Source organism: Crocuta crocuta, unplaced genomic scaffold (assembly GCF_008692635.1).
Source record: "Crocuta crocuta isolate KB4526 unplaced genomic scaffold, BGI_CrCroc_1.0 scaffold38, whole genome shotgun sequence".
Classification (NCBI taxonomy): domain Eukaryota; kingdom Metazoa; phylum Chordata; class Mammalia; order Carnivora; family Hyaenidae; genus Crocuta; species Crocuta crocuta.
The window spans coordinates 2689529-2712620 of record NW_027532605.1 but is presented as its reverse complement, the minus strand read 5'-3'; the positions used below and the strand labels follow the sequence as shown (position 1 = coordinate 2712620).

At 41.3% G+C, this 23092-nt stretch overlaps 1 protein-coding gene across 3 annotated transcripts in view; it reads left to right on the top strand.

Annotated features, from left to right (window-relative positions):
* Positions 1-23092, top strand: part of MYO1B (myosin IB) — a 181168-nt gene that overhangs the window by 79698 nt on the left and 78378 nt on the right. For all 3 annotated transcript variants that reach the window (XM_077780198.1, XM_077780197.1, XM_077780196.1), the window contains exons 4-6: positions 5778-5872; positions 17126-17230; positions 21402-21448. In XM_077780198.1, the coding sequence (XP_077636324.1) occupies positions 5778-5872; positions 17126-17230; positions 21402-21448 (247 nt within the window). The remainder of the gene's footprint in view (positions 1-5777; positions 5873-17125; positions 17231-21401; positions 21449-23092) is intronic.

Here is a 23092-nt window from a genome sequence, read left to right as displayed (position 1 = left end):
TGTTAAAATACCATGTCTGGCCTAGGACAAGAATGCAATAAGGCTTTTCAGGATAAAAAGCTATAGTAACTTGTAATAAATAACTATGAAGACTCCTTTTCCCTGAAGTTCTTCCTTCAAATGTGGTATGGTGAATGTGTGGTTGTAGAGCATTATATCAATCTAACAAGGTGAAATGTTTCAAGTAGGTGAACATTTTCTGAATTAAGAATGGGAGGGGGGCGCCTGGGTGGTTCAGTTGGTTGGGCCTCTGACTTTGGCTCAGGTCATGATCTCAACGCTCGTGAGTTCAAGCCCTGCATCAGGCTCTGTGCTGAGAGCTCAGAGCCCGGATCCTGCTTCAGATTCTGTGTTTCCCTCTCTCTCTGTCCCTTCCCTGCTTGCCCTCTGTCTCCCCTTCAAAAGTAAATAAACATTTTTTTAAAAAAAGGAGGCAATGATTGATGTACAGACATCTGCAATAAGGTTTTACATGGATGGCCAACATTGTGCCTCTCTTCAAAAATAAGCAAACACATCAACAAACCTCAAGGTTTCCGTGTAAAACACTCCACACATAATTCCCTTTCTCCTTTTCCTTCTCTCCCCTGTCCTTCTCGTGGACCGTCTCAGCCCTTGAATAAGGTTCAGTATGAAGGTTTGGAATTTTTTAAAAACACTTAGTATTTTTTTGTTACATAATTTTAGAAAAATGTAGGGCTGAGCCAGAGCTAGAAAGAGAACAGTTGAGATGTGTAGATCTAAATTATAGATGAGAATTTTGAGACAGCGATTTTAAAAGGGTTAAAATCAGAAGCAGAATTTCCCTCGTATGGTTCTAAAATATTTTAGAATTCAGGATTAGATGAAAGGGAATACCATCCTGAGAGCTTTTGAAGAAAATGACATGTAACAAATAGGTAGTAACAGTTACCTACATTCAGGAAAGTTTTTGGAGACAAATTTTGTTCTGTTGAACTTTTGCTGATGGAGATGACAAATTAATAAAATGGACCATACTGTTTTTGGGAAAAGATATCAAGCAACTCATTATGGGAGATCCAGAGAGAGAGAGTGAAAAATAGAGATCTGCTTGGAAGAACATAGGCTTTAGGTAGCGATGGTGATGTATTTGGTGTGACATCTTTCCTGCTTTGCATTATAGATGAAATAAACTTAGAAAGGAAGTGGCAGGGTAGAGTTTTGGGCAAAAAAGCCTGTCATCCCCTTTGATGACCATAAAAGCAGAACCACTGTGGAGATGAATGTTCTGAACAGAAATAAGATGGAGGAAGAGCATGCATATTGGCTACATAATTTTGAACGTGTAACCGAACATTCCACCCCCACAGAAAATAACAGATGAGCCCCAAACCAAACTCCTAAAGCCAAAGAGTGATAGGTTCAGCTGTTTGGGAATGTACAGTGAGCATACATGGTGTTGGGGAGAGTTTGGCTCTCAGCGAACAGCCGTGCAGCTGACCTGGAAATGAAGGGGAGCCTTGCTTTCAAGTGTCAGGCTGTCTCTATTCTTAGAGCTCAACTAGATGACAGAAGAAGCAGATAAAACCCACGCTCTTGATGTGGTCGCATCAAATCGGTGCTTGCCCCTGACGTTATCGTCACTGCATTATAATAAACCATTCATTTCTGTGTGTGGTAAATAACAATGCTGACATGCTCACAAAATAATGTGAAGCATATGGGTCACAAGTGTTCTTAAGTAAAAACTTTTCTAAAGATTTATTTAGGTTCCTTAATTACAGAGTGGTTTGGAAGACTGGCATGTGGTTTCAGTTTATAGTTATGAATGTTGGCCTTGGTGATGGGTACGTGCTAATGTTGCCAGAGAGAAAGAGAGCAAGGCTGGGAGCAGTGCTGGTGTCCTTCATGGCCTGCCCTTTGGTCTTTTTTTTTTTTTTTTAAATAAGTGAAGTCGAGGCCTGAGTTTATATGAATAAGTATATGATCGCATTTATCGTGTGCCTGGGCCGTGTGTGCCAATGGTCCCAGCCAGTTGTCCCAGTGTTTAAGTACTGCGGTGGGTAAATTTTCATGGCACTTGGAATCAGTGGCTGTCCAGAGTCTTGAAAGAATAGCTATACTTTTCAGACTTATATGAAAATATACTCCATGATTAATCAAACCCAGTTTTGGGGGACAGCAGTTAAGTATTTCTGTATGGACAGACAAGAAAAAAACTAAGCATTCAGCATAAGTGTTTTGATGTGAAATAAACCCATGGCAGGGTCATTTGGTGATCTTCTAAAGACGTGTGTGTGCGTGTGTGTGTGTGTGTGTGTGTGTGTGTCTTGTGCACTTATACATGCACACACACAATCATATATTGTTCTTTATATTAGAAGTAATTTTGCATCATTAATGGTGTACTATATAAAACTAACTTGCAGTCTTGGGAGCATAGGAGAGGCCTGTGTTAAACAATCCATGAAAAAGTCAGTGAACCCATATAGTGAATATATATGTATTGATATCTCAAAGTGAGAGGAATGGCAGGGGGAGTGAGGCTAATAAGAAATCTAAGTTATGCTTTTCTTTCCTGCGTGAAGGTCATAAGGAGAAATGAATTTCCTGTTTACCATTCTGTGGGGTGCACTCTAATAGCGACTTACTTTGTTGATGTTTGGAGAGAACTCACTCATCCATTTTTTCATATTTGGGTGTTTTTGGTGTCATATGCTTATAACTGCAGGATGGCACAAAGATTAACTAGAGAGAAACGCCGTGCCCTGGAGGAGCTTACCGTCTGGTAGGGGTTGGGAAGATGTGTACATAACTGATTGTAGCACAGAAAGGTTTCACACATTTATTTAGGGCTCTATAACATGTGAAGAGCTTTTATACACCTTTATTTAACCTTCTCAGCTGAAGCATGTGGCTCTATTCTCCAATTTGTCCACAAAGAAACTGCCATTCAGCCAGGGTCAGGGACTGGCTCATGGTCATGTAGGTGGGGAGTTGTGGATCTGGGGCCTAGAGAATCCTACCCAGGGCGGCTTCTGTTCCCATAGTCATTGTGTTTTTCACGGTCCTTGGTGCCTACAGGGGCATGCTCGTTTTCAACTGGGGACATCAGAGGACACAAGAGAAGGTGGAGCCCCACTCAGTGGTCTTAGGGGGTGAGCAAGGTACTGGTTAGGTGGGGAATGACTGAGAGGGATTTGAAGAGAGAATGAGACCTGTTGGGCAGAAGGAGATCACCGTGCACTAGTCATAGAAACAAGCTAAAGCTACCTGCTACTCAAAAAAGTCCTTCGTGCTAGATAGCTCCATTATTTTTTTCTGTCTCTCTTCATATTCATATGTTCATTCAACAAATGCTTTTAAGGGTATACTTACTATGGGCAAGGCATTGGATTCATTGAAATGATTGTTACAGAATAAGGCTCATGGTGGCTCTTTGAGGGTCCCACAGTAGCTCCGCCAGAAGATGAGATCACAAATAGCCCTAAGAGAATGTGACAGGAAGGGAAGAATGTGGTACACAATACTTCCAGGTTCAAGTTATGACTGTCCTGGGAAAGGGCTTGTGGACACGTTGTGTCCTTTCTCGGTCTGGGTTGGATCGTTTTTCTTCAAGGAGGCCAACGGTTACTTCATAGAGCTGTTTTAAGGATCAGATCTGATGATGAATATGAGGGCACCTCATCCTGCTTTGCAAATCGTCAGTATTAATGATGCTACTACACACCTTCTCAAGAAAAGCCAGCCATCGTTTGAAAATCTTTCTGTGGTCTGGGCAGCGAAATGTAAACTCTCCCTGTATCCCAGCCCTTCACTGGTGTCCTTGCCTCCAGACTGGTGTCCTGTGCACTCTTGTGGCCCTGCCCACAATGCAGAGACAGTGTATCCCCGTGGGCGGGAGCAGGGATCAGTTCTGGCCCCACTGTGTCACACCGGCAGTGTAACCTTGGCAGGTTGTGTCTTTATTTCATGCCACAGTTTTATCATCCAGAAACGAGGTGAATAATAACGTATTCTTAGTGGTTTTGTTGTGAGATGTAAGACGATTAAATATGAAGGGCTTGGGGACTGGTAAGTTGCTGTTTTCAGCTCTGAAAACTTTCTGAATCTTACCTGATCCTGCCACTCTCCTGCTTAGAGTCGGGAAGCGTGGGGCCCTTACCATCTCTGCTCTCATTTGGAGTCTGCCCATCCATCTCTCTGGCTCATCGCTCATCTGTCCATCCCTTATGCTCTGCCTTCCAGCAACAAGGAGCTGCTCATACCCCCACATCCCCACTCTGGATTATTTTGTTTTTTGCTTTTTTGCCTAAAAACCCTCCGTCTTGCTAATGTATTCCTTAGGACTGGTTTTTCTACTTCTTAAGAATCTGCAGCTCCATTCCCCATCCCCTTGAGGCCCCTGTCTTATTCTGCAATGTTTTGCACTCATCTTTCTCATTGTTCTTAACTTGTTGGGTTGCTGCTTTCTATTTGTATCTCTCTCCCCTGCTTTTGACTGAGAATTCCTGAAAAAGGGCAGAAACTAACTTACCTTTGTATTCCCAGCATGTTCTTTACACAAGGTAGACTCTTGGTAAATACTTGTTGGTAAATGAATAAGAAGATGGGCTTTACCTATTTTTCTTTTTAATTTGAGAATGAGAGAGAGAGTAAGAAAGAGAGACAGAGACAGAGACACGGGGGGAGAGGGAAAGAGAGAGAGAGAGAGAGAGAGAGAGAGAGAAAGGATCTTAAGCAAGCTATACACTCAGCGAGGAGTCCCCACTTAGGGCTCTCTCACACAACCCTGGGATCAGGATCTGAGCTGAAATCAAGAGTCAGAAGCTCAACCAAGGGAGCTACCCAGGAGCCCCTATTTTAAACACAGTATCACATTTTAAACACAGTATCATATTGTCAAAATTATTTTTCAGTTAAGGGCACCTGGGTGGCTCAGTCAGATGAGCGTCCGACTCTTGGTATCAGCTCAGGTCAGGGTCTCACTTGATTGTGAGATCAAGCCCCGCATCGGCTTTGCGCTGACAGCGTGGATGGAGCCTGCCTGGGATTCTTGCTGCCCCTCCCCTGCTGATGCTCTCTCTCAAAATAAAGAATAAACATTAAAATACAAAGAAACAATTATTTTTCAGTTAGCTAGAGGGGGCAAGTTTTATCTTATTTGTAAATTTTGAGGCAAGGAAGATCAACCTGGGGACTGACCTGGTCTTGATAAGGGACTGTTTTTTGTCAGCACGGGGCCCCGTAAGGAGCTTGAGGGCCTAGGATGGAGCAGACCCCTAAAGCATCGGCACTCCTTGCCTCCGGTGGGCGTTACAGTTTGTTGTCTGTTTGTGAAGGCAGCAGTTCTGTGTTTAGCTCCATGATGGTAATATCAGCCATTTGGCATTTGATAGCGTTTTTTTCTAACTTTCTAAAAAATTTCTTCTCACGGCTTTGAAATTCCAGTGTAGCGCCCTGAAAACCACCCCATCATCCAGCGTTGGACGTGTGATGTGGCATTTTCTCCTTGGTCCTCTGAATTGTCAAGATTTTAATAAAATGAACCAGAAGTATCACACGTGGGTTAAACAAAGCATATCTTCATTTAGTCGGCACCATTTTGTTTACTAGAGGATTGAAGGAAAAGGGAGACATGGGTCACAAGGATGGATGAGTTTATTTATTTCCTTTAAGAATCTGAAGGATATAAATCTGATGTCTCATCTTCCCATCTGTGGCATATCAGTGTCCTTTAAAGAGTCTGTAGTTACATCTCATAAACACACTAATAATGTGAATTTTAAGGACTTCTCTCCCATTCTCCCCCGCAGCTTTGCCCTGTCCGATGAAGCATACAGATCCCTAAGAGATCAAGATAAAGACCAGTGTATTCTCATTACCGGGGAGAGCGGAGCAGGAAAAACAGGTAAGGCGGGCCCCGGAGAGCCTTCCCTTCTCCTCTCTAGAAGGTGAATGCTGCACAGCTGATGCTGTAGCAAAGTGGGCAGGGGGAGCCTCATGAGCATGCAGCTGCACCGAGCCACTGTGACCGCCCCTTTGTGGGAGGCTGCTGGTGTGGATCATGGAATGTGCTCTGGGAAGGACTTTCTCCCATGAAGAAACAGGTACCTGTCAAAAACATTTCAAGCAATATGGGAGTCTCTTTCTGGATTCTGGATTTTCTGGTACAGTCTGAGTGCTTCGAGGTTCTTTTGCCTTTCCTTGGAAGCCCTTTTTTCCACTCCTCTGAGGAATGGCAATTTGTCAGGGTTTTGGGAAACCGTGGGCACATCTTATCTTTGCTAAAGAGTGAGGAGGAAAAGCTCCCGAAAGATGCTTAATTTCACTCTAAAGTCTTTGAAGCCTAAAGAATTGAGATATTTCTATATATTTTTATATTTGTTTCTTTATTTAAATATTTATTTTTGAGAGGGAGAGGGAGAGAGAGCGTGCGAAAGCATCAGCTGGGGAGGGGCAGAGAGAGGGAGACAGAGAATCCACATCAGGCTCTGCATTGTCGGTGCAAAGCCCAATGTGGGACTTGAACTCACGAACCGAGCTCAAACTCACAATCATGCCCTGAGCCGAAGTCTGATGCTCAACCCAACTGAGCCACGCAGGCGCCCCAAGATTTTTCTGTATGTTGTTAGATGGGCTGGCACCTTTCCATAAAATAAACCCTCGAGTAGAGAGATGATGCTGTTTTTCGTGTGCTTTTAATAAATCAGTTTTATGATGGATGCTCTTGAGTGAAAAGTGATCTCACACATGATGCCCAGTTACCTGGTAAAGGTTCAGAAGAGCTGTGCTGAGTCGACACTGGGGCAAGTCGAAACTGCTGTTGGCAGTGAACTTCTCTGATGGAACTGCTAAGTCCCTGGAAGAGGAGAGCGCTGAGGGAGATGGTATTTTCACAACCATTTTATCTGTAAAATGTTCTAGTTTTATACACACGATTCTGACGATTCTACTAGTTTGCCAGAATGGGATTTCAGTGTTTCAGCTTTGCTTGGCTATTAAGTGACACATTAGCGTACTTCGAGTCTCTGAATATTAAGAGAAGAAAGTTGCCCATGGATATTTCAGCCATCCTGAAATGGATATTTTGTTCATAAGCCCCTCCTAAGATTTGTGCCTCTAACATCTCACTCTCTGCTCTGAAACGGCTTTTCCTTTTGCACCTGTCCCTTCCTCCACTGCCTTTAGGAGTACCCCCTCCCTGCCCCCAGTGTAGATAAGTGTATCCAACTTCCTGGAGCCCTTTAGAAACACAGCAAGGACACACTTTCTTTGCAAGGTTCTAGGCTCTGGCGGGGCAGAAATAGGAAAAGACTGCATGTGAGAGTGTCAGGTAACAGCGCAGTCTCATGTAGGTAGAAAGGATCATAGGTGTAGACCGCCTACTGTAGGGTCCTTCCCATAGAACTGCAAGCTCCCTTGTTTTGTTTTTTAATGTTTTTAAATGTTTATTTAACTTCGAGAGAGAGGAGCAAGCACATATGTACAAGCAGGGGAGGGGCAGAGAGAGAGGGAGACAGAACATTTGAAGCAGGCTCTGCACTGGCAGTACAGAGCCCCATGCGGGGCTCAAACTCATGAACTGCGAGATTATGACCCAAGCCGAAGTCAGACACTTAGCCAGCTGTGCCACCCAGGCACCCCCAAACTCCCTTGTTTTGTAGTGATAGAGGGCTCACTGGTTTGTTTTGTTTTATTATTTTTTTTTTATTATTTATTTTTGAGAGAGAGGCAGAGCACAAGCAGGAGATGGGCAGAGAGAGGAGACACAGAATCTGAAGCAGGCTCCAGGCTCCAACTGTCAGCACAGAGCCTGCCATGGGGCTTGAACCCACAAACCATGAGATCATGACCTGAGCTGAAGTCGGACGCTTAACCGACTGAGCCACCCTGAGAGCTCGCTGCTTTATAAAGCAGCCTGCTAAATTTGTCATATAGTTTCAGCTTTTACAAGATCTTACCTAGAGTTGAATTCTGCTTCTACTTAGTGGTCTTAATTCTGCAGTTTGGAACCTTCCCAAATTAGTGTACTTCCTTTCCTTTCTTAAAAATTTTTTTATTAAAAAATTTTTTTTAATGTTTATTTTTGAGAGAGACTGAGTGTGAGCAGAGGAGGGACAGAGAGAGGGAGACACAGAATCCGAAGCAGGCTCCGGGCTCCGAGCTGTCAGCACAGAGCCGACGTGGGGCTCGAACTCATGAATGCAGAGTTCATGACGTAAGCTGAAGTCGGATGCTCCACTGACTGAGCCATACCCAGGCACCCCAGTGTACTTTCTTTTCAATGGGATAGTCATTCAGTTATTTGAAGTCATCTATCATAGCTTGCTAGGTCTAAATAACCCTGGCCTTCAAAAACTTCCTATGTGATGCATATTCATTTATTCATTCATCCAGGAAATAATTTTCGAGTACCTTATAGGAATACTAATAAAATGAAAAATATTGTACTAAATACTAGTGACACATTGGTGAGCCAGACACCATCCTTGTCCTTATCAGATTTGTAATCTAGTGGAGGAGATAGACAATGGTGCTGTGTTATATATGCATGTACACAAGTATGTGTATTATATATACACATATACCCATATTGTATGTATGCATGCATATGTGTAGTTTATATATAAAGTGTTAAGTGTAGTGAAGGAGTACAGGGCACTTATAAGAGCATATGATAGAAGGATCAGATCTCGTTTTCAAAACCCTTACTATCATGGTCCTACTATTCTGGAATGATCTCAGTTTGTCAGTATGCCTCATAAAATTACATCCCAAGAAGAGAAATGAACAGAATAAATACTTCAAGTTTGGTCTGGATTATGGTGGAACTGTTACCTCTCTTGCTGTGGGCACCTGGCTTCTGTTAATATAGCAGATGTATGGAGTTTTACCAGTCTTTCTGTGAGGCAAGATATTGTAGGGTTTTGGAGGTCAGCTTCCGTTAGGTCAGATATGCTCAGTCTAGTATTGTCCAACAAAGTTATTTTAAGCTTACTTATAGAATCTTTCATTTATTTTTATAAATTTTAGACCATTGTTACAGCCTCCTGTGAAACTGACAAATTCTGATTCTATTCCCTTCCATAGAACCACTTGCCATGCCATAGGGTAATAACAGTAGCTGCCCTACCTAAGTAGCGACATTGTGCTTTAGTGCATTACATAGAGAAGTATTCTTCTTACCCCCGTTTTTATCATGGGGAAATTAAGCCACACAAAGGTTAACCAAGTTGCCCAAACTTCCCAGTGAGTAAGTGGCAGAGATGGGATTTTGAACACAAGTAGTATATATAGCTCTAGAGTCCCCACTTTTCTTAGTCAATAAGCCTGCATTAACAACATACCGTAGACGGGATGGCCTAAACAACAGATCTTTCTTTTCTTTTCTTTTCTTTTCTTTTTTCTTTTCTTTTCTTTTCTTTTCTTTTCTTTTCTTTTCATTTTTTTAAAGTTTATTTATTTTGAGAAAGAGACAGTGCAAGTGGGGGAGGGGCAGAGAAAGGGACAGAGAGAGAATCTTAAGCAGGCTCCATACTGTCAGCACAGAGCCTGTTGTGGGCTTGAACCCATGAAGCCATGAGATTGTGACCTGAGCTGAAACCAAGAGTTGGACGCTTCACCGACTGAGCCACCCAGGTGACCGAGAGTTGCTGTTTTTAAATATCCACTCAACTATGCTCTTTGGTAGCTACTAACAAGCTCTTCCTTTTCATTTCTAGTTCCCAGCAGCATCTCCTACCTGTCTCCCCAGGGACATATCGTGCTTTGCTTACTTATTCCATTTTTTTTCTACTTTCATTTTGAAAGCAGTGGCACAAAAATTGCTTCAGTTTTTATTTTGGTTTTAGTTGTCGTTAGACTGTACATTCCAGTATAGAATTTGCGTGTTGATTAATGTCTCTTTCATGGAGATTACTTCCGGGAAAGTGAAATGATGGAAAACAATCTAGAGATTACAGCATGGTAGTGTGAGGAATTTGGAGAGGGGTTTAGTTATGTGGGGAAGAGGGACACCAGGCCATTTTTGAAATGTCACATTATCTCATCCACTAAAATGGTTTCTGAGTACACATAGTCATTAAAAATTTTGTTATTAATTAAATGAAAGAAGAGACCTAATATGTATTGAGGCCCCAGAATGTGCCATGTGCTTTATACATAGTGTCTGTTTTCAGTAAGAATCTTTATTTGACAGCTTATACAGAACTACCCTGCAGTATCAGAGGGCTTATTTTATAAGAAGTAATTAATTTAACGAGGTTGTAAACCCCCTTGACAGATGATGATGTTATTGGCCTTAAGCATTGGAGACACTCTTATGCCGCATGATTATATAATGTGGGCACTCAGGGAGAAGCATGAACTCTGAGTCCTTTGGGGTCCTATTTAATTCATTACTGCTGTGCTAAATAAAAAATTCATCATGCTTCGTAAAAGTGCCCAAGTATTTCTAGGCAGTGAACTCAGAATTCACTACCGTGAATACAAATAGTTTATGGAGAATCATTCAAGCACTGATGGGGGCAGCGAGGCAGAACATGAAGGAAAAATTGTAACTACGTTTTTTCAAAGACATCAGAATGAGTCTGTGGGCCTAAGAAGATGATCCTGACATGAGAAAACATTATAAATTATTTGGTTTCGAACTTTACAGTTACATCAGTTTCTAGGAACTCTCCGGCCATCTGCTAAAGAAGTTATAAAGCCTGTCTTGCTCATTAAGACCTTTGGTTCTGAACCCCAAATGACCTTGTACTACTTTGCATCTCTTTACAGAGATGTCACATCGACATAGCAGAATAGCTAAGCAAACAGAAACCCTCGATAAGAGCGAGCTTCTGTTTTGTTCCTTCCCCATGTGAGAAAGGCCTCTCTTGATCCGCATGTTTTATACGAATTACCAGAGATCTTGTGGCCAACTTTAAGAAGCAAAGCCACTTGTATACATTGTTGAATTTCAATAAAAACGCCACCCATCATGACTCCTTTTAGAGTAAAGGCTGCGTTTCTCACTGCAAGGCCCGTGCTTTTCGTCCCGCGATTGGAACACTTTGAGACTGCGTGTCTGGTTAGTTTGGACATGCTGCAGCTGGGCTCTTGCACAACACTGCTAAGAAGCGTGTTCCTCCGTGCTGCAGAGTCCTTGTTCCATTGTACACCGGGGTGGCCTTACTCGCTTAGGTAGTCTTACTCATGAGGTCCCTGGACCATCAGACCTATGTAAGCTCAGTCCCTAGAAGAACTTGGGTATCCTGGCCGAGGAGATCGAGAGGTATAGGAGCAGATAGATCTGTCAATTCATGTGTGTGGGTAAATGTGTGGTTCTCTCTGTTTGCTCTATGATATATGTATGTGTTACGTGATCTGTATGTGACACGGATGGTGTTGCATGTACAATGAATGAATACATGGATACCTGTTAACTCCTGGGAAACCTTAGGAGAAATTCTGTGAAGAAAACCCAGAATGAGCCTTGCTTATATTCATATTTAATTTAATTTTCTTTTTTTTCTCTTGGATACTGAGAACAAACTGAGGGCTAATGGGGGTGGGAGAGAGGGGAAGGGGGGTGATGGGCATGGAGTAGGGCACTTGTTGGGATGAGCCACTGGTATTATATGGAAACCTACTTGACAATAAACTATGAAAGAAAAAATTTTTTAATATTTATTTATTTTTGAGAAAAAGAGAGACAGGGAGACAGATTAAAAATGAGTGGGGGAAGGGCAGAGAGAGAGGGAGACACAGAATCCAAAGCAGGCTCCAGGCTCTGAGCTAATGGCACAGAGCCTGACGCGGGGCTCAAACCGGTGAGACTGAGATCATGACCTGAGGTGAATTCAGGCACTTAACCAACTGAGCCACCCAGGCACCCCCATACTTTTTTTTTTCAGGATACAGTGACTGAGTCCATGGGCGGATTGCTCAGTTAATATGCACCAATTTTGATATCTTCCTGTCCTTTTGGTACAAATGTCTTTCATTGAAATGTTTGTATTTCCTTTCTCATTCACCTACTATTACTTCACAATGCTTTCTTCCATAAAAATATTGCTATATAATTATATGATTGTGTAATAATTGCCGAATAACATATAATATATATTGTTCACAACCTCTTGCAAGGTACCAGAGAATACAGAGGTAAACTAGTTATCATGTATTTCTTATCAGGAGTTTAAAATGCCCAGAATCACAAACTATCTTCTGTAACCCCTTTACATTCTTTGTTGAAATGAATTCTGATCTACATACTCTGATTTAGAAGCATTTTGTTTTAAGCCATTTTCCTATTAGTGCAGAGTATCTGTTAAACCCTAGATGTTCTGCCATTTTTTGGTGAGAAGAAACTTTTACTTTGAAGACTCAGTATTTTTTGTCTGACTGTTGATGAATTTTAGGATTCAAGTTATATTCAAACATATATATGTACATAAATTTATATATGAGAAGTATCTATGAGTGAAAGAAAATGATGAGCTGAGAATGGATTCTAAGCAAATGCTGTTACATTTTGCCAATTTTAAATGCCAGTGTTCTTGACTAAAATACAGTGCTTTTCAGAATTTTGAGTACACGTGAAGAATACAGCTTTTTGTCTCAAATAGAATCGTTTTATATTTTTACAGGTACATGAAAGGCATTGTCATTGAGAGTATGATTGCTGGATTAAAGTAACCACAGTCTGTTCAGAAGCATTTCTTTGGGAAATGCTTATAATTTTATGCTGTGATTGCCAAGGTCATCGTTAGTTGATTTCCGTAACAGTCAGTGTAACTCAAAAACTAGACTTTGAAATGCAGAAGATGATAATTCTTGACTTTTAGAAATATATTTCATTCATAGAGGCTATTGCATCAAGTTTTGATTTGGATAAATATCTAAATACGTGAATGAAGATATAAATTTCTTTGAACTTTGGCACAGAGGGGCCAAAAGGAAATGAAGCAGAAAGCTTTAAGAGATAACTCTTATTTCCTGTTTCCAGCATGGAGAAATATTATGAGAACAGTCTTCTAAATGATGTTGGAGCTTGCAACTTCTCCTTACTGTTCTACTTATTTCTCTAGAACTACTTAAGTTAAAGAGCAAGTATTATGTCAGAAGAAATGATTATAAGTGTTCTCTCTTTCAGATCATGAGACTGTTTAAAGAAAATTACTCTTAATCCTGGCTTCCAGAAATTATTAAAATGAGCCCAGTATTAGATTTCCTGAAGATAGTGAAGAATTGAATACATAAACTTTTTTACCATCGTAGGAATAAGTATCCTTGAACAGTATTTAAAAATTATATTTGATTTACTTACATAGATTTTAAAGTTAATAAAAGTAATTCTGAGTTTCAATGAAGTTAACTCATCTTTATATCTCAGTAGATATTGTGGGTTTATATGGAATTTAACAACCAGATAATGTAAGTCCAATTCATATTCCAAAAGATCTGCATCTTGTACCATTTTTTTTAACAGATTGGACTCTGAGAAAACTTGATTCTGTTTCATACTAGCCATTAAAAAAAAATCTCTGAGAGGCCAAGTCAATTACAATAGCCCACAAGAAAGTTTTGATTCTTGGTTGATTCCTGCTCTGGCACCCTGCACACACCCCTCCCTCACCCCCCAACATTTTGTCCCTTAGAGTCCATCCTGGACGAGAACAGAGTTTCTAGAGAACTTGGTGCGGTCATGTACCTGAAGTTTGAGGTTGGCTGCAGTGAGCTCCATAATCACTGGAATAAACAAAACAGCTTAGCCTGGACTTTTAATATTTATTGTCAGTTTACCTAAAAGGAAACTTAGCTTTTCATCTAATATGTGTTTATATATGTGTGTGTCTAAGTGTACTTGCCACTATCGAGACCGTTTTTGCGCCTGTGAATGCTTTTAGCCTAATAGTATGTTTATATATGTGTGTGTCTAAGTGTACTTGCCACTATCGAGACCGTTTTTGCGCCTGTGAATGCTTTTAGCCTAATAGTATACTGAGTCGAAAGGTAGGCCAGAAATTGCCAAGAAAGAATGTAATAACCTATGTGAGGGTATAGATGAGGATGGGGAACAAAGGTAACACTGAGAAAGCAGAATGATGAGAAAGCAAGCCTGGAGGTGAGTTGCTTCAGAGGCTGGGATGCGTCAGTAATTCAGGAGAGGTGGCCCTGAGTTGGAGACCAGTTAGCACAGGATGTAAGGAATTTATTGGGAGGGCAATATCGCCTGAACTTGAAAGCCAGAGAGCCTGAAAGAACATATCCTGATGGGACCAGAGGAATTCTGGTTTGGACTGATGGTCGGAGGGAATTGTGGCACCAGGAAGTCAGATGGCATGTGATAGCACGTGAACTCCTTGTCCATGTATAGTTCACTGACTTTTAGATACTTAAACCCTGAGAACAGTGGGAAATGTAGTTCGGGAACTTTACACAGTCATCACAGACCACCGGAGAATCTATTTGGACCCATTTTCTTTACCCAGAAAACAAATTGGAGGAAGACGTAACTCCAGCCTTCACAGAGGTCCCCAGCCTCCCATGTCGTCTTCCACAAGATCGTTTAACTACTTGCTCACGCACCACAAGCAGGCAGAGAGCTTCATGTGACCCGTGTAGATTCTTGGTGCTCAGTGGCTCTGTCAGTCAGTGCTTTGGGGATGCTCTAAAACCCTAAAGCAAGTGTTGGGCAGTGTGCTCAAGGTGGCATTCCACTTGTTTATTTTTTACTTCGTGGTGGGGGGTGGGACTGGAAGCCACCTTCATGTCTCTGTGTGAGAAATGTCAGTGTTGACACTTGCCCCCTTACACGCCTGTGGGCCTAGATATCGTCACTCACACCTGAGGAAGGCTTCCTGCTCTTAGACAGTGGCCCCAGTGCACAGACTGTAGAGAAGGCAAGATTTGGGTGATTAGTCTCCTAACCTCACCTGCCCAAATGAGGGTGTGTGTTGAATTCTTCTCACAATTAATAGTTGAGCCATTTCCAGACCTTGGATATGGAAAATCAGAGTGAGGACAGCTCAGTGAGAAACAGATTCCATGGCAAACCAGTTTGGAAAATGTAGCATTCAGGACCTTCTCCAGCATTCCACAGTGCACGTGATCCCTCTGATAAGCCTTTTAAAAAGAAACCTATTGCACTTCCTGTAATTCACCGTGACTCCAAATTCAGTTGACTTTGGACCTCATTTCCCCAGAGTATCTATTAATATTCCTTGAAACGCAGTATTAAAAAGATCAGGTTCTGGGAGACAGATGTTGGGAGGGCCCACAGGCTGATAGACACTGAAGGATAAAACCACCAAAAACAAATCTAGTCCACCTTTGAGCTAAGGATTCTTTGTGTACCTAAGCTGGCCGGCTTCTTTTAGCAGTTTACCTTTCAGAATTATAAGTGAAATCTATGAATACAACTGTGCCCTGAAAAAGCTATCTTTCTTTTGTTACCAAATCCTTACTTTAGCTGCTTAGTTTTTTTAATGCTTATTTATTTTTAAGAGAGAGAGGGAGCACAAATGGAAGAGGGGTAGACAGAGAGAGAGAGAGAGAGAAAGAGAGAGAGAGAGAGAGACAGGGAGGGAGGGAGAGAATCCTAAGCAGTCGCTGCACTGTCAGTGCAGAGCCCGACATGGGCTCCATCCCACAAATTGTGAGATCACGACCTGAGCTGAAACTAAGAGTCAGACTCTTAACCAATTGAGCCACCCAGGCACCCCTAGCTGGTTAGTTTTTTAATTGATTTGAAGAGTAATTATATTTAAAAAGATTTTTTTAATGTTTTATTTATTTCTGAGAGATGGAGACAGTGTGAGTAGGGGAGGGTCAGAGAGAGAGGGAGACATAAAATCCGAAGCAGGCTCCCAGCTCTGAGCTGTCAGCACAAAGTCTGACACGGGGCTCGAACCCATGAACCATGAGATCATGACCTGAGCCGAAGTCAGACGCTTAACCAACTGAGCCACCCAGGTGCCCCAGAAGAGTAATTAATTTAGTCTAGTTGTGAGCAAACTAGTCTGATTTGGAAAATATTTTTGAGGAGAACAGTTCTTTTAAACATTAAAAATAATTTTGTAAAGTGACGCAGGTTACCAAGTAATTTTTGGGTTGAATCATCTCTGTATGATACAGTCATCATGTATAAATGATTGCTTTAAGAAAATAGTTCTGACATGTTGTTGGCTGTATTACTGAGCAAAGTTTCTTCATCCTCGTGATAACCTTTAAGCACAGTTCCTGTTATATCCGAATAAATGACATGTCATTGAATAGAAAGCATAAATATTTTATTATTTTTTACTTTTTTACATTTTTTGTTTTTATTTAAAATCAGTGTTACCATGCAGTGTAATGTTAGGGTCAGGAGTACAATACAAGGATTCAACACTTCCATACAACACCCAGTGCTCATAACAAGTGCTCTCCTTAATCCCCATCACTCATTCTACCCATCCCCCATCCTTCCCTCTGATAACCATCAGTTTGTTATCTATAGTTAAGAGTCTATTTCTTGGTTTTCCTCTCTCTTATTTCCCCCTATGGTCCTTTGTTTTGTTTCTTAAATTCCACATATGAGTGACATCATATGGTATTTGTCTTTCTCTGACTGGCTTATTTTGCTTAGCATTATTCTCTCTAGCTCCATCCACGTTGTTGCAAATGGCAAGATTTCATTCATTTTTATGGCTGAATAATATATTCATTCATCAGTTGATGGACATTTGGGCTGTTTCCATAATTTGGCTCTTGCTGATAATGCTTCTATAAACATCGGGGTGCCTGTATCCCTTCAAATCAATATTTTTATATCCTTTGGATAAATACCTAGTAGTTGCAATTGGATCATAGGATAGTTCTATTTTTATCTTTTTAAGGGACTGCCATACTTTTTCCAGAGTGGCTGCACCAATTTCCATTCCCACCAACAGTGTAAGGGGGTTCTTCTTTCTCTGCATCCTCACCAGCACCTATTGTTTCCTGTGTTGTTAATTTCAGCCATTCTGACTGGTGAGAAGCACACATATTTTTAAAAATTTCCCAAACATTATTTACTCCTGGTATAAGGTCACTTGGAAATATTATTAGTGGATCATCTACCCTAATTTCCTTCCTACATAAATTATTTACAGATTTCTGCTTAATTTATGAATATGGTCTGTTTTATCCACAGAGGCCAGCAAGCTTGTTATGTCCTATGTAGCGGCAGTTTGTGGAAAAGGAGCAGAGGTGAACCAAGTCAAAGAACAGCTTTTACAGTCCAACCCAGTCCTGGAAGGTAGGATTTCCTGTGTGCACTGGGGCAGCGTGACGTGGATCCAGTCGATCCAGTCTGCAGGGCGCTTCGGGCACCTGGTGGCCTGGGAGGTGGGCTGTGGGGGAAGAGGAAGGAAGAGATTCAGGCCCAGACCTGCCAAGCAAATGAGCTGTGTCCTAAGAACTCCTGCCTTCGGGTGCTTGAAGGGGGAAACCATTTACTCGTCGAAAAGGAGCTTTTCCACTTACAGTTGCTTTTTTTCCTTTCCTGTTTTTATTTGAATCGCTTTAATTTTGCTTAAAAATAATGAACTGATGTTTGCATTTGATTTGATGCCTAGGATTTTGTAAGAAAGAGCAGTGTGAGTGCAGCACTGTTTTATCATTCAGGATCCCACGTGCAAATGCTTATTTCTTTTGTTAGAAAGACCCGGCCAGAGAAACAGGTAAAGGACAATTTTTTTCAGGGTCACAGAAAGTCTAAACCTGATTCTAGAGTTCAGATTCTATGGTTGGTCATCTATGCTAGTCAGGTTGGGCTTTCATAACAAAATGCCAAAGGCTGGGTGGCTTAAGCAACAGGAATTTATCTAAACTTCAAGAAGCTCAGAAGGCCAAGATCAAGGTGCTGGCAAAGTAGAGCTCTTGGCTTACAGGCAGTCACCAGCTATTGCTTTGTGCTCACATGACCTCTTCTTTGTGTGTGGTGGTTGGGGGCAGGGACCCTGGCTGACACTTGACCTCATCTAACCCTAATTACTTCTCAAAGGCCCCAGCTCCAAATACCATCCCACTGAGGGTTAGGACTTCAACATAAAAATACACATACGTATAGCCCATACGGCCATCAGAAAAAGGCAGCGGTGAGCCCCTAATGCCATGGCGGTTGGCATAAATTATAGGTATAAACCATTCTTTGTTTTAGAGATAGTAAATCAGTCTTTCCCTATTGATGGCAAGCCCTTAATGTTGCTTTATATTGTAAGCCCCATCTTCGTTGTCACTTAATACAGTTGTTGGGATAGAATAGGGTTTCTCAACCTCATTTTGGACTGGATTTCCTACGCGTGCTGTCCTGTGCATTCACTGGAAGATGTTCAACCGCATCCCTGGCCTCTACCCCCCAAGTGCCAGGATCATCTCTGCTCCCAGTTGTTGCCATTGAAAGTGTCTCTAGACATTACCAAATGTCACCTGGCAGGGAAGGGTCAGAACCACCTCTGATTAAAATCTTTGGTCTAGAAGATTAGTTTGGTTCAGCTCTTTGTTCAAAGTCATAGAGGGTCAAGACTTAACAGGGATTAAAGCAGAGCTGCTTTGGGGGTGAGTCGGATGCCCCCCAATGTGGAGGGACAGAACCTGACGGAACCTTGCCTGTTGTCTTTATTTCCTGAACCCAATCCTTCCTTCCCATTTTATTTCAAGGAGATATCAGGCATCTTTTTCCCCCAGATAGTGAAATAAGACTAATGAAGATACTTCAGCTTGTGAAAAGCAAAGGCTGTAACATCTATTCCATTGTTACCGATCTTTCTTCCCCATCGGTACCTTGACGAATAAAGAAGCTATTATAGGAAGTGCTGTATCTTCATTTTATTTGGCTTTTTGTTTACTTTGTCTTTTGCTTTTAAGTGAGGGTGATATACATACATTTCTGTATTTGCTTATTTTAAGAATGCTGTGATATAAAGGAGAAGCACTGTGGAATGCTCTAGCTTGCATCTGTGATTAGAATCTGACCCTTTATTTGATGGTATTTGGAACTAGGCCCCAGTGCAGGAAATGGAAGAAATGTCTGCTGTGGGCATGTATTATCTTTTAAGGGAATGCTTTACTTTTTAACTGGAACTGCTACTGTAAATGAACATTTCGAACAATGAACTTAAAAAAACAATTGAGGAATGTGTCTCAAGTGTTCTATAATGAAGCACTTGTTTTTGATTTCGTGGCTCACAATAAAAGACTTTAGTGTTTAGCGCTGTGTGTGCAACTCAGATTTGTTTGATGAAAAGATGGTTTATGGCGTGCAAATGGCGCCCTGAATAAAGTTTTTTTGAAGCAATTCCTTCACTTGCCCTTGACCTTCATACCACAATAAACTGTCCTTTATACATCAGCATCTCAAGTTGGATTTTGGGGCTATGCAAGTTAGTTAATTTGGCAGCCCTACATGTTTACACCCACCAGGAAGACTAGCCTGTGCAAACATGCACAGTGTCATGGTCTTCATGACAACTAGAGCAGCACTCCACATTTTCAAGGTTGCATTTATTATCACCTCTCAGCTGGTGGTAGACATGGGTAATGATGTGAGCTTCTTCAGTAATATCCTTTTTGAGTATTTCCCCACTCAGTAGAGCATCTCGGCTTATTTTCTACTAAAGAGAGAATTTGGCGTCAGGGACCTACCAGGCTATTCCCATCCCAAGCAGAATCTCTGATACAAAGAACATTCCCTGTGTTGACTTTGTAAATTTTGTCTTAACTGAGCAGGAACCAACTATTTCTTTAAAAATCAAAAACATAAAAAAGCCAGCTAATGTGAAATAAAACACATCAGGTTTGCCTGCTGGGTATCCTAAGCGAACTTCAACTTTATTATTTTTTTAAATGTTTATTTTTGAGAGGGGGAGAGAGAGAGAGACAGTGTGTGTCAGAGTGAGCGAGTGGGGGAGGGGCAGAAAGAGGGAGGGAGACACAGAATCCAAAGCAGGCTCCAGGTTGTCAGCACAGAGCCCATGTGGGACTCGAACTTGTGAATTGTGAAATCGTGATCCAAGCTGAAGTCAGACGCTTAACTGACTGAGTCACCAAGGCACCCCCAAGTGAACTTCAACTTTAAGCCTTGTCCCCACTTTGATCATGTGACTGCTTTCAAAACGCGGATCAGCTTTTAGCTCTTAGTAATCATTTGAGCTCTTGTTGCTCTTTTCTTCCCTCCCTTTAATTTAATGCAGTTATGGGGGCTTCCAGGGATTTGATGCCTTGCCTCTGAATCCCAAGATTTGTTTTGCGGTTGCCACATCACTGCATACTCTTCAATCCTTGCTAGCTGCAGTGGGCCCATGGATCCTAGCAACGGCCCGGGGGTGGGATGGCGGGGGAATCATGGTAGAAATGCAGAATTTCATGCCCATCTCCAGGTCCATTTAACGAGATCCGTAGGTGCCTGTTTGCACATGGAGGTTTGAGGTACCCTGCTGGACTTCCAGAGCCTCATACTGGGATCTCTCTGCTTACAGGCCATATATTTTTCAGATGTAATTCTCAGATTAATTTGCCCCTCCCTTGTGCACTAGCTTGGTGAAACTAACCTTTCTCCTTATGACACTGGGAACCAGCTGTATTGAACAGGATCCTTCTGTGCCTGAGCGGCATCAACCTGTGGTTCTTATGTGCCCTCATTTTCTTCAAAGGGACCCAGTCCTGTGGGAGATTTGGCTCCACACGGCAGCTAATGTTGGAACAGACTTGGATTCTGAGTTATGGGCCGATTTGGTGTTCTTTCTTTTCGGGAAAGTTTTACTTAGATCTGATGGATATGGACTAATGAAACTCCAGCATTTTTAGCCTATTGGAAATGATGTTAGTTTCCAAATCTCTTACTCTTTCTGTGTCTCACAGTTATATATGTAGAATTAAAAATTTCTTTTTTAATTCTTTAAATAGCTTTGTTTTAAAATTAATGACATTTAAAGTTTCTTTACGCTTTTTTCCATCTGGGAACCTCATCAAGTTCCCTAGAACCTTTGACAATATTATGTAGATGTCTCTGAAATAACCTTACTCACGGATGAAAATAGTGGAAGAGAATACAAGCCATTTTTGCTAGCCACTCAGTTGATTACCCTCAAAGTGGTAAATGCATTGAATTATACAAGATTACAGTTATGGTGATATTTGAAAAAAATTCCATGAATCATAGGAATGACTCTCTTTTTCTATGCACTCATAATAAGAGATGGAAGTTTTAGCAGCTCCTTTTTTTTTGAATCTTTGTTTTTTCCTGACACGTTAGCAACTTCTGAAGACTTCTGTTAAGTATGTTTCTATGGGAAGTTTGGACAGAAATGTCATTGCTATGAGTTGTATTTTCTAGGATTTATAGCTGTCAAATATTCCATTTGCTTTAAATTGCTGCTTGAAATTATTTTTTGTCAATTTTACCCACGCATCTGTTTCTTTCTTACTAGCTTTTGGAAATGCCAAGACTGTAAGGAATGACAACTCTTCTAGATTTGTAAGTATTTGTATAACCATAAGTGTTAACACTAATATTTAGCTCATGTATGTTTAAACAACCAGTAGATGTTTAGTATTTCTTAATATACACATTTGAAAAATAAGACCATTGCTCTTGAGACACAGAAAGTTCTAGAAGGCCTCTTTTTGCCTTCTTGGATTTTTCTTTTTAATTCTTTTTGGATGATAGCTATTTCTTTCATATTTTCTTGTCTTCTGTCATACAATTCCACGGGCAATTTAAATGAGTCTATTTATTTATTTAAAGTAGGCTCCTTGCCAATGTGGGGCTCGAACTCACGACCCTGAGATCAAGAGTCACACAGTCTACTGACTGAGCCAGCTAGGCGCCTCTAAATGAGGCTACTTAGAATAACTCTTTACTTTCTGAGTTTTGGTATTTAGAAATCACCGTTAAGAATCAGATTAAATTAAGTAGAAGGAAGAATAAACTGGGTGTCAAGCTTGTGTACTCTACAGCTTTTGTCCTTTATTCAGTGGGACCAGAACGGATGGAAGGGTGTACTAGAACTTTATAGAGGGAAGGTCATTAGGTTTGACAACCAATGGGACGGGGTGGGGAGGAAGACTGGATGGTAAGAAGTGCAGCTACTGGATGGTAAGAACTGCAGCTACTGGATGTTTTGAGTTTGGCTGAGTTGGAAAATACTAATTCCAGGAATACAGGCCTTCCTGGCCTCACGCCCCAGTACCCTGCAGCACCCACCATGCCCTGTGGCCCGCTGGGGTCTCTCTAGCTGTACACGCGCTATCCTGGGTTTGGTCATTATGCAGACACAGACACTACCTGATGGCAGCTGGGCGCTATATGTTGAGTGTGATGGTGACATTTTTAAATTGGCCCCCTTTTTTTCTATAGTTTCGGCAGCCTTATAAATTTTATAATTACAGGTCATTTACTTTATAAGCTCTCTTCTCATATACATTACTTGGGACCATTTGGGGTGGTTTTTATGCTTCTCTGCCAGGGACCCTTCTTGCCTTTTCTCCCCCACTTCTTTTAGCTTCCTTTTTTGCTTTTTTCCTCATTTATCCAGTGCTTAAGGCAGGACAATGACCTCAGATAGAGGTAGTTTTGATAGTTTGGAAAGTGGAAGGCAGAAGTTCCTAATTCCAGTGCTGTGAATTTTTTCCATTGGGATTAGCCCCCTTACGTTGTTCTAAGTGATTGGAGCCATGCTGTTTCCTGTTGTGGTAACATGGCTAATCTCTTTATATAAATAGAGTTGGAAGCAAAGTGTGGGCAGATAGAAGTACTTCCAATAGATCAAGCTCCCTTATGGAGATTTTATTTTTTGCTGTTTGCAGATTATACGTATACATTTTTAAAAGATTTCTAAATATATTTAGTTTCGGACCATAAAAACGCAGAAAACTATATTGCTTGAAGTGTCATTACTACTTTGTGATGTTTGAAATCTAGCGAAAGGCTTGGCAGGTGATTTGGCTTAATAAGTAACTTCAGAGAAATCCTATTATAACATGGGTATTAGGATATGAGATTAATATTTGATTATAGGCTATTTCATTTCATGCCCAGTTTTTAGTAATTTCTCTGCTTTGTAGCCTGTGACCTGACCAGTAATATACTAACCTCCATGTTATAATTGGATAGTAGGAC